Raw genomic sequence first — 12,674 nt, 5'->3', positions numbered from 1 at the left:
CTCCATCCATCTAAAGCTGAGTCCTATAAAAATCACACCAGTACTACTTCAGATCATTTTTAAAATAGCCTTTATTCACATTTTCACTTGATTTGACCCCAATCTTTGTGGATTCCCTTACTAATTATATAACTATCTATCCAGGAAGTTAACCAGCTCCTTGTAGAAAGCTTCATATCCCTGCTGTGTGCTCGTTTTGCTTGCTTACTATCATAAACAGCTTCAAAGATAGACAAAGCATCCAGGTCTGGAAACTAAAGCCAATGGAGAACTTAAATGTGCATCCTTTCTAAAGGCTAGCAGGGGGCGAGCCTTTTGCTGACTAAACAACATCCTGCTGTTTTGAAATCTATGGGACAATGGCCCTCAGCTCCTTTGTTCTGTGACCTTAGCTGCTTTACTGATGGTATTAGCAGACTTTATATCTAGTTTACATTGGATACAACATTAAGTTCATTTTGTAAATTTTGGGCGTTCTAGACACCAGAAAGAAGGATTTTCAACAAGGTGCTCATTGGCTAACAATCAATCACAAGTCCCTGGCCAATGAGCATTTGGTTTTTCTTTTGGATACAATTTGAAAATACCAAGAGGAAGATGGTGAAAAGGCTCAGTCTGAGGCTTTAAAGCAGGGCGTCTTTGCATGATTCATAAGCTAACATAGAAAGTGGAAAAATGAAATGATTGTACAGCATTTTCTGTCATATATCCTTAAAGTAAGGTGCCCAGAATAAACACAGGACATGCAAAAGTATCACCACAATAAGTGTAAGTAGAGGTCCTGACTGCAGAAACAGGTTATTGTTATTGTTGGGATCCATTAATACTGTTGACCACACAGAGAGAGGACCTTAGAAATTGTACCAAAACTGAGGCTTACGAAGATGCACAAGCATGAAATACTCCCAAAAACTTAGAGTGGACGGCTTGATGGCAACAATGATCTGCACAGGTAGAATACTGAGCAGGCTAAAAGTTGGCTTAAATAAGGGAATAATACCAAAAAGAGGAAGAACCAACAAAACCCCAAGAAAACAAGTGCTTTTGATCAAAATCCTACCTTGTTTTGAGGATTTGGTCTGTATCAGTGTCATTCACTCACTGCCAAACAGGCTCTGCAGTACATCTCCAGAAACAGTTCATTACAAATAACCTGTTTTATTTTCTGTTAGAATCCGTGTGTGCTGGGACACCGGTGTAGCTCAGTGGGTGAGCCATAAGCCATATGGCCGGAGAGCAGCAGGCCTTTGCTGCATGTCCTAACCTCTCTCTCTCTCCCAGCTTTCCTGTCTACACCCTCTGTCTATTTATGCTGAACAAATAGTATTAAAAACGTGTGTGCTTTGGGAGAGCCGTGTTTGTGAAGTGCTGCTCAGAGTTAATGTGCAGATATGTACACACCCTCCTCGCTCTGTATGTGCTACCAAAATAAAATGAATGTTGAATTTAAAGTGAAGCTGTAGGTCTGTTACTACCCATGGTTCTGAGATTTGTCAGTTTGGAAAATATTTTTTAGGTGATCTTGCCCAGACTTTGGTGAAGTAAACAATATTCCCACTATAGATTCTGGCTATTTATGGACCATATACATACAATCTAATGTAAACCTAAACAACAGAAGTAATAAAAAGTTCACCGCTGTGGACGTGATGGTGGTGTGCATGGTGACGTCTGCAACGGGACCCTTCTGATGGATCATTTTTAGTTCTGTAATTGTGTCCATCTGTGTATGAATTTTGACACAGACTGTGTACAGACAGGTTTCCACCCACTGCAGATGTACCTGTGCAGTCGTCCACCTGCATGGTTCTCCATGTGGATGACACTTATATTGGTTGAACGCTAATTTGTTGACAAGTGGGCCTAAATAGGTAAGGGAGAAACAGCAGTGTTCAGGAATGGGAGAACCATGAAAAAATACCAAAGATACTAAAATATAGTATAACAAACACAGAAGTCGCCCACTGTGGGCACGTTTCTGTGACTGGCTGATGGACCAACAACAGTAAAAGTAAAACTAAGGTGTCATTCAGTGGGGATTTTCTGTTGTGAACGTCCAACCAAATAACACAACTTGAAATAAAACAAAACCAAGATGCATCCTGGGTTTTTTTTGTTAACAAAAACAATTATTTTTTCAAAGTCTTTCAGCTTTTATCACATTTGAACTCATTCGAACTCTTAGCCAGTGCAAGGTTGATGTTACAGACAACATGAGTGTGGAACGATCATCTTATTACATAAAAAGATGACATTTACTGTAATCTTATATGAGAGTGAACAGCTTCCCCCAAAGCCCTCAGCAAGTTCACACACCCTGGCTGTTCATTGCTAAATAATGGGAATATACACAAAGTTACACAATTATGACAAATATAACAGGATTGAACTGGGAATCCTGACACCTTTATTTTGAAATTAAACTAATTTCCATGGAGCCCTGTGTGCTTCCAGAAAACTTAGCCTGTGCTGCTTGAATAGGTGGAGCTCAGGCTCCCCGCCTCTCCCACCCCTCCCCCATCCCACTGCTTCTCAAAGCAAAGGAGCCTCGACTCCATTAGAAGTTTTTCACCTCAATGATGAGAGCCAGAAATGGAGGAGGAGGGGTGCAGGGTTGTAGTGGTGGTGTGTATATCTGCAAATGCGTGTCAGGGTGGTTTTTTGGGATTAGTGTTCAAGGACTGAGCCCCCAGGATGGTCCTTTTTACCCCCGTCTGAGTGGCCAGCACAAACACCAACCTCGATCCATCACCTACGAGATAAAGGCCAACGACAATGAGCTGTCAATTGCTGACTTTACTAATTCTCTTTGGCTGTTTGTTCTTAATAATTAATCTTATGCTTAAGTTCAGTAAGGAAGATCTGTCAACCACCTGTCTATTCTTTACATCACCTGTTTGTCTTTTTATCTGTCAAACTGAGGCTACGTCCACACGTACCCGGGTATTTTTGAAAACGCAGATTTTTCTATGCGTTTGCACCTTTCATCCACACGTAAACGGCGTTTTCGGTCACTGAAAACGGAGATTTTTAAAAACTCCGGCCATGGTGGATATTTTTGAAAACTCAGTTTTTGCATTTACGTGTGGACGAGGAAAACGCAGAAAACGCAGCGTCAAAGGTATGCGCATTTTTTGACGTCACACTGTGCGCCACATTATTGTTTCGGTGAAATGAATTTCTACAATACTGTTACTGTTACTTCTCTGCAGTGTTTAAATGCTTACATATACACACACAGTTACTGTCCCTCCACACATACGACTCGGTTCTGCTTCTATGCCCCAGCTTTGTTTACTTTTTCCCACCAAGGCTTCTAGACTTCTGATTGGCCAACATTTCTACATGCTTAGGAATATAGCGCCATCTGCTGCTTTGGCATGTTCCTAGCAGCGTTTTCCTTCATTTCTGCCTTTACGTGTGGACGGGATTATTTTTTAAAACGGAAACGGAAAATCTGCGTTTTCAAAAACACCCGTGTACGTGTGGACGTAGCCTTAATATTGACATCAATACTCTGGTCCAAACACTTTCTTATCCATGTTCTGCAAACAGTCAGCCTCTGTTCTGCGTGCTTTAAATCTCAGTGCTCTCCTGTCATCCTACCTGTTAGACAGTCATTCATACACTCAGAGGCCTCCATCTGCATTTTCACCACAACTAGAATCTCGACTCTGCTCTGTTGGTTGTCCAACAGAGGAATTCACTCTCAGAGTGCAGACATACTTCCCAAAGTTTCCAAAAATACAAAGGAGCTAAGCCTTCAGCTTCTTGCCTCCTTCTGTGAAAGGCAGTTACTCCTATCTACTGTCAAGTGCTCACTCCTAGAGCATCACTGAATTAAGCTACGTCCACACTAATGCGTTTTGCATCGTTTCCTCTCCGTTTTGACCTCCCGTCCACACTGAGACGGAAAAATGCAGCGGTTTGAAAACGCTCTCGAAAACACACACATTTCAAAACGGAGCTGTCCCGTCGCAGCGTGGACACTTGAAAACGCAGACTTTCTAAAACAATGACGCATTTTGATCATGTGATGCAGTCATGTGACCATTTAAACAGAGATAGCAGAGGCATTATACAGCAGTTGTTTTGATTGCTCTCAATTTTGACAGCCCTAAAAAGATTAACATCAGTCTGCAGATGCTGCAGAGAGCTCTTCTTCACATTCTTTAACTCTCACTCGCTTTTGCAACTTTGTACTTTTGTGTTACTCGCAGCAACAACTCCACCTCATTGTGAGTCCATTTAAAAAACTCGCTGCTTTTCCTCGACATTTTGCCGCGACGTTTCAAAGAGCCGGACAGTAAATAAGAAAATGAACTGAATCTTCAACAGCAATAATGCTGTTATTATGAATGTGAGGTCAGTTTGACAGAGGAGGAGAAAGTTTGCAAGCAGGGTCATGATGGTGTTCACTCCACCTCAGGGTATTTGTGCTTATTGTTCTCCATCGAGACTTTGAACTTGAACTTTGTGTTGACAATCTAACCTGGGAGTTGAATTTCTGATATACAGCGTCTTGAATGTGTTTGTGTGGGTACTCAAGGAAGAAAGTATGCAGGAGGAAGCCAGAGTCTTCCACCAGTCCAAAGTCATGCAGTTAGTGGGGTTAGGTCAGGGGTCGGCAACCTGCGGCTCTTTAGTCCTTATACTGCGGCTCCGGGTGGTTTGGGAAAATAAATTAGAAGTATTTAGCTGAAGTGTATTTTATTTGTGTTGTTCTTTTTTAACTTGTAGTTCTAAATTGGAAGATTATTGTGATATTGAAATATAAAAAGAAAATTATATTTTTTTATTTTTTCATCGCTCAAATAAGCGTCACACTCGTGGAAGCCGGTGTACCCGCCGAAACGGCTGCATTTATCGAGACTTTCAGCCCCAGGTAGGCCAGTTATGGATCTTCGGATCCACATTATGTCAGCAGCTCCACCGTGAACTATGTTAAAAACAAACACGCTCACGCCTCACAGACGACAGCTTACAGTCCTGTAAAGATGGAAGTGACTTCGTACAGCCCCGATCTGCAGACGCTGTGCGCAGAGGTTCAGGAGCAGAAGTCTTATTGTAAACATATCACGGCAGACCCGACGATGTTTGCATGAACACGCTTTTCAGCATCTCTTTATTGACCACTTTTCACACACGGTTGCTGTACGCACACAGCCGGCTGTAGCTTTGCAGCTCACAGCCCGACACACACCAACACAACAGCACAGACGTTAAGGCGGCGAGGCGTGATCGCGGGTGCCGCTCAGGTGAGTCGCCTCCCCTGCAGCGGCGCTGCAGACCACGCCCCGCCAGACACATTAACCAGGTAAAATACATATTTAGGCAGAATTTTGTAAATATCTATTTTTCATCTTTCAGCAGCATAGAGCTTTTTTTCCATTATTTTTTAAAAGTCAGGTCAAGGCTCCAAAAGCACAAAGGAGATATAAGGGTGGCGGCTCATAACAGTTTTTGTTTGCTGGATCATTTTAGTTCAGCTGGGTGTCTTTGCTTTTATTATATTTCTTTAAGAGTTCAAATGTGTTCATTACATAAATAACATGTAATTTTCTCTGTAACTTCATGGAGTTCATAAGCAACACACCTTAGTTGTTCACACAAAGCATAAAGGTAAAAACAGTATATACAGTGTTATCTTCATTTTAGATGTCAAAAAGTATTTGCGGCTCCCAGAGTTTTCTTTTGCGTGGAAACTGGGTCCAAATGGCTCTTTGGGTGTTAAAGGTTGCTGACCCCTGGGTTAGGTTAACTGGTTATTCACAGAGGAGGCCTACAGCAGAGGGGTCCGGGCCCTCTACAAGCAGGCTGGAAACAAGCTAACCAAGGAGATCAGGGTAACTAAAGCTGCTTTTCCATTAGTCCCTACACGACTCAACTTGTTTTCCATACACCTATACAAAAAGACTACTTGCACCCCCGTCCCCTCTGACCCCTACCTGCGCTAAAGATCTGTGAGGATGTTTAGTCTGCTTATCCAGAGACAGAACACCAGGAAGGCTCCGGGACTTAACAGTGTGTCCCCCTCATTCCTGAAAGTCAGCACAGACCAACTGGCCTCCATCTTCAACCAGATCTTTTATGTCGCATTGTTTCACAAGTAGCAACAGTAAACAGGATCACATTTGACTGTATTACAGTCAAATGAAATTTGAAGTCCCATTTTTACTGGCTTAGTTGACCAGAGATAAGCATCTGATGTTTTGTCTCCAGATGCACAACATCCTAGTGATGATGACTTTGAAAAACCGTCTTTTAATAGTTTGTCTGTCCCCAAACGTATCCCCTCAGCCAACGCTAAGTGACTAAATATGAGATTTGGATCTGCCAAAGGCACAATGAGAAAGATCTCCTGAATCCTGAAACAGACTTTTCATCTTATTACTTTCTTTGAACGACTGATGATTGAGGATGGGAAACAACAACAGGTTTTGGTAAAGAACTGGTTCCCAGTAGTAAAACTAGTTCATGCATTTATTACTTCCAGGCTGGACGACTGCAATTCATTATTATCAGGATGTCCAAAAAACTCCCTGAAAAGCCTTCAGTTAATCCAAAATGCTGCAGCAAGAGTCCTGACAGGGACTAGAAAGAGAGAGCAGATTTCTCCTGTTTTGGCTTCCTGTTAAATCCAGAATTGAATTCAAAATCCTGCTCCTCACATACAAGGTCTTAAATAATCAGGCCCCATCTTATCTTAATGACCTTGTAGTACCATATCACCCTATTAGAGCACTTCGCTCCCGCTCTGCAGGCCTACTTGTTGTTCCTAGAGTATTTAAAAGTAGAATGGGAGGCAGAGCCTTCAGTTTTCAGGCCCCTCTTCTGTGGAACCAGCTTCCAGTTTGGATTCAGGAGACAGACACTATCTCTACTTTTAAGATTAGGCTTCAAACTTTCCTTTTTGCTAAAGCATATAGTTAGGGCTGGACCAGGTGACCCTGAATCCTCCCTTAGTTATGCTGCAATAGATGTAGGCTGCCGGGGATTCCCATGATGCATTGAGTTTTTCCTTTCCAGTCACCTTTCTCACTCACTATGTGTTAACAGACCTCTCTGTATTGAATCATATCTGTTATTAACCTCTGTCTCTCTTCCACAGCATGTCTTTATCCTGTCTTCCTTCTCTCACCCCAACCAATCACAGCAGATGGCCCCGCCCCTCCCTGAGCCTGGTTCTGCTGGAGGTTTCTTCCTGTTAAAAGGGAGTTTTTCCTTCCCACTGTCGCCAAAGTGCTGCTCATAGGGGGTCATATGATTGTTGGGCTTTTCTCTGTATCTATGAAGCGCCTTGAGGCGACTTTTGTTGTGATTTGGCGCTATATAAATAAAATTTAATTGAATTGAATTGAATAGTTCAGTTCCTTGTAATTGTTAGTCTGCTTGCCTGTCGATCCTGCCGATCAGTTCTACTTAAAGTCGCGCTACAGTCAGCTGATTTCAGTTAGTGGTGAATAATGGTGCCGTTTGCAGCATGTCTATGAATATTAGAGTAACATGTGTAAAGTGCATCCAGGACAGAAACAACTTAATTAATGCTGCTAACACAACTTCAGCTATTTGCAAGCATCTGCTCGGACAGCATGCTAGCACTTAGCTAGCCAAGAACCCAGAGTGTTGATGAAGCTGAGTGACTGCCAACCCCAGGCCAGCAGCCAGACCCCGAACTTCAGTCAGGCTGCAGCTTGTACCTGTTCCTGCAGTAGAATCACTGTGGCTGTCACTTTAAAGTCTCTTTGTGCTGAAAACTAAGAGAAAGATAATATGTGTGCACTCATTAGGCTATGGATTAATGCTTGTGTATGGACAGCAGCCTAAAGGTTTATACTGTTACTGGTAATTATGAGACAACGTATTTCAGGTCATTTTATGGAGAAACTTCAAAGTAATGAAAGTAGTGTAATGAATTACTTTCTCCTGGGAGTAATACATTACTTCTAAGAAAACTGATCTGTGAATATGTGTAATATATTACATTTTTTGAGTAATTATCCCAACACTGATCACAACAAAGAGAGGAAATGCCTCCGACACGCACAAACATTTTACCACACAGCATGAAATTAATTTGCACAAATATAATGCTGCTTAGCAACGGTGGTGACTCCCAATGTGGAGTCAGTGAGTTGATGTGTATATGTTTTTATGCAAGTGTTTCTGCTTTTTCTCGTCTAAAGAGTCAGAACGTTGTTTCAAATTTGGACGCACAGTTGAGTGGATGGAAAAGTGTAGACAAATGAAGAATTGCATTAAAAGCGGCAAACGACTGAACGTATCCTGAGTGGATGAATCAGCAACACCAGGCAAGCCCACAGTTATGGACCAAACCACGTGCCACGATGTAACAATCCACCCTGAACTATTAAAAATTGGGAAACAATACTTTGAGTGTATCTCGCATCCTTGGCTTAAAGAAATATTACAGTGTAAGAAAGAAACTTTACATCTCTGTTAATACCTTTGGCTAGAGAAAAGTTGCAATTTTCCTTGAAGTACTATTGATTATTATTTGGATTTATATACAAATACACAAAATAAGACATTTAGATGGCATTTCTGTTTCTGTTATTACTTACAAAACACTCCTCAGTAAGCACAGTGTCGAACAGACTGCAGATTTCATTCTCTCAGCTATTAGATCACTTAATGCTGACGGGGCTCACTTAGATTAAGCTTTCTGTGTCTGTTAAGTTTAGATTCTCCTTGTTATTCTGTTTGTATTTTTATCTTACTTTAAATGTGTTTATTTATTTGATCTCGTTGTTGTTGATGTCTGAATTGACATGCAACAGTGTTTGTGATTATTGGTTGTGTGTTTGACTGGGAGTAGGTTGTGTGGGTAAGCTGCGAGCAAACTGCCTCCTTTTGGGATTAATAAAGTTGATCTGAATCTGAAAAGGACCAACTTTGGGTCCTTCCATCTAAAATCAGACAATTTAAAAACAATTATGATCTCTCAATACAAGCGAGGATTCATGAACATTCTGATCTGCCACGGCTAAATATTGAGGAAGTATTATGTAAACCATCCTCGCCTGTCAGCTTTCTAGGGAAACGCCTAGATGACTTACCTCAAGTAATAAAGCACAACCCACTGATATATAATGCTATGTGGACGTGGGGAAAACTGAGAAAACCTTTTAACAGTAGTCATCCGTTTGATATTTTGTCAACACTTATAAATAATCCAGACCTTCTGACATAGTGTCGAGCTTTGTGGGATGGGTGTTTAGAGGTTTTATGACCTCTTTAAACATGGTGAGTTTAAATCATTTGAATCCCTGAAGTCCCAGTATTCTATGTCAAAGACTGAGTTTTATAAGTATTTGCAATTGAGAAATTATGTGTTAAAAAATGCTAAATCATTACAAATCCCAACTGCTTCTCAGTTGGAGAAATTTCTTCTGGATAAAAGGGAGCAAAAACATTTTGTATCAAAGTTTGATTCAGAGATTTGTGCCCTAATTGTGGACAAATTGGCATGGTTGAAAAAATCTTGGGGGGTGTTGCTTAAATGTGAAATAGATATACAGGCATGGGACAAAATCCTGCTCCTTCCATCTAAAATCTCTGTTTGTAACCGATTTAAAGAACTGCAGCACAAAATTTTGCAAAATGTGTACATTTCTCCGTATATTTATAGTAAGTATATTATGGGAACATCTCCGAATTGTCTCAAGTGTAAGGTCAGAGTGGGCACTCGATCCATTGCTTGTATGAATGTGCTATTATTCAGTCATTTTGGAAAGAGGTCTGCGCCAATATTAGTACAGCCATTAGTCATCAGGTGACAGAAAACCCATTAATGTGTTTATTGGGATATATTCCCGTCTCACTGGTACAACATGAGCATGTAATTCAGTCACTGTTAATGTTGGCCAGGAAAAGCATTATGTTTAGATGGGTGGAGGCTGAGCCTCCAGTTCTCTATGGAAGTCGCTCATCATTGAAGTTATGACTCTGATCAGGCTGGGACATTATATTGATGGGAGCTCCCAAATCTTTGTGGACAAATGGAAGAAACCACTGGAAGCACTGGGAGTAACCTGTAAACTGGATCCTAGTGGACAATAATTATGGACATAAATTATCACAAGTTCTCTGTGGACTCTGGAGAGTGTGTAATATTCTAGTGCTGTGCAGTGTTACTATTTTGGATGTGAAGCAGTCTTGTATTTGTTGGGGGAAAGAAAAATTAAATAAAAATAAAAATAAAAATAATTCCTGTACGTCTTTCTCCAACCTGCTTTACTTTTATGGTCCAAAGGTTCAAGTTATTTTAGCATACAGTAATAAAATTTAAATTAGAAAAGACAATTTCTGAATGATATATAATACTGCAAAATAATGCATGCAGAATACTTTTTAACCCTTACATGCACACATGACTGGGCCGTACACTCTTCCAGAACAGAACAATCTCTACATCTAATGACATCCATACTTTGGATTTACCACACCAACTTCTGACTTCATGATCTTTGTTTCTCTTTGGTTGGGCCTGTCTGCTTTTCCTGTGGCTTTTGTCACCCAACACCTTCCCATTGCTTCAGTGATACTGGTTTGCGGTTGGGAGCAACTTTCCAGTTGAGTTCCCATGAGTGGTGTGAGTTGTGCATTAGTGATTCTGCTCTTGAATTCAGGGTGCTAAGCTATGAAAAGGTGTAGGGTAGCAATGTTAAGTATGTCATACCACAGCACCACTGACCACCTGTTTGTTTTTAAACTTACATATGTAGGTGCCAACCATGTGGTCCATGTGGCTACACCTCCTTTGGTCTTGTTGTAAAATGTGATCAATTCTGTTTTTATTTCTACCACACCACAACAGCAAGATGCTTCTCCATGAAACACTGTGCAAGAGGCATTTAACCAGCCAACAGACATCTCCAAAAGTTCATTCTGTTCATCTGGACGTAGCGTCTTCACTTGCCTGGATGATTGGGCATGCATTAAGACCAATAGACAGACATTTTTCATGTATTTTTCACAAATTACAGATTTAGATTCATTTTGATGGTAAGAAATACCAGTGAATCTTCTGTCTTTAACAGTCTTTGAGGTACTGATGCTCAAATCTTGCCTAAGATTACAATGTGAAAAAGAAAATAAAATAAAAAAGGCCTGAAAGTGGTTTGACAGACCATTATATACCATATATATCTTGGAAGGCCTATTTGATTTGAGAAAGAATAGCCCCACTGCTAGTTTAAGACTGCCTACTGTCACAAATCTTGTTCGCTAATGAAGTTTGAAGTTTCCAAAGCACATTTATTCTGTGTTAGGCCCCAGCCTGGGGGAAACCAGAGTGCGACAGAATGAACGTTAAAAATTGTGTGTAGCCGATGAAGCATGCATGCACCAGAGTACTTACTTGATGTAGTACGGCACGTTGTTTGGAGAGATGCCCTGCTCGAAGGGGGTCACCACAGATCCTGCACAAACAGATGATAGATGATTATGAAAAACAGCAGAAATCCAGCAAAAACAACCCAAAACAAATATTGATAATGATCTCCTAATTTTGTTTGAAGTGTCTGAAATTTCCAAAGCTGTCATGGTCCCTAGCTGTTGAACCCAGAGTTTTTAGTGAGTTCATGTTTTGTTGTTTTGTGGATCATTTGTTTCTTAGTTTGGTTTCTTCGTAGTATTTGATTGATTGCTGTTTCTCATTTCATTATTGTATTTTTCAGTCGTCGGTTTGTATTTTACTTTCATCTTTCCTGCTCATGTTGTAGTTGAGTTCATGTGTCTTGGTTTTGTAATATTTAGTTATCATCTTTTGTTTTCCCTTTCTGTTTTCTTATCCCTGTGTCTGTCTGCTCTCTGAATCCTGTCACCATCTTTGTTTACCTTTCTCCCTTTGTCTTCCTGTACACTGTTTTTCTATTTTATTTTGATGTTTGTTCTTGTATTTTGTGTCTAGGTCTTAAGTCAGTGGCTACTGCCATGAGTTTAGCATGATACTGCTTATCCCTTATTTCCAACTCCCGCCTTTTGGGTCTTACTCCTGCAGCCACACAGCTAACCTGACAGAAGAACACAACTATAAAAAGACTGAGCCCAACAGAACTTCTATGTCACCGCTGCAGTGGACGAGCCCTTCATCACTGCCACATCAGTGGATCACATTCTTATTGACATCACCATAACTGGCTCCCACTTTGAGGAGGAAGTGAAGCTGCCACCACCGGTACCTTCCACTACTGCCCACATTTGCAGCTCCACTGGTATCTGCTAAAACAGGGTCTCTACAACAATCCTCTAGGGTGAATGAAAAAGACGTATTCTCTCGTGCTACCCCAGCCAGAAGAAATCTAAGCAAAGACTGTTCTGTGTTCTCTTCACCATCAGCATAACCGCTAAACCAGCAAAGTTAAAAACTGAGGGTTTTGTGTCTGAGTCAGACCGTTTTTCTTTTTTTATTCCTGCTAGAAGAAAGACCAGGCGACCAGTTCAAAACATGTTTTTTGTGGTCACCTCATTCAAAGACTGAAGTGTGTTTCTTTGAATTTTGAGTTTTGTATTTCTTAGTCGGTCAGTATAAAAGATTTGTTCTGTATTTGTGAGCTGGCCAATAACCAAAGAAAGTTGTCTGTCTCTGGAACAGATAATAATGTTTGTCTGGTGTTTCTCAGACACCCAGTAATAAAGAAGAAGTCCAC

At 40.8% G+C, this 12,674-nt stretch overlaps 1 protein-coding gene across 7 annotated transcripts in view; it reads right to left on the bottom strand.

Moving 5' to 3' along the window:
* The window catches only part of dmd (dystrophin), a 316,485-nt gene that overhangs the window by 57,915 nt on the left and 245,896 nt on the right, over positions 1 to 12,674 (bottom strand). For all 7 annotated transcript variants that reach the window (XR_014872316.1, XR_014872315.1, XM_085150972.1 and 4 more), the window contains one exon: positions 11,384 to 11,444. Coding sequence is in view for 5 of the 7 variants with exons in the window: in XM_085150972.1 (XP_085007098.1) it covers positions 11,384 to 11,444 (61 nt within the window). In the remaining 2 variants the exon portion in view is untranslated. The remainder of the gene's footprint in view (positions 1 to 11,383; positions 11,445 to 12,674) is intronic.

The sequence above is a fragment of the Neolamprologus multifasciatus genome, chromosome 23, assembly GCF_963576455.1.
Source record: "Neolamprologus multifasciatus chromosome 23, fNeoMul1.2, whole genome shotgun sequence".
In the NCBI taxonomy this organism is placed as follows: domain Eukaryota; kingdom Metazoa; phylum Chordata; class Actinopteri; order Cichliformes; family Cichlidae; genus Neolamprologus; species Neolamprologus multifasciatus.
This window is presented reverse-complemented; position numbering and strand designations above follow the sequence as displayed.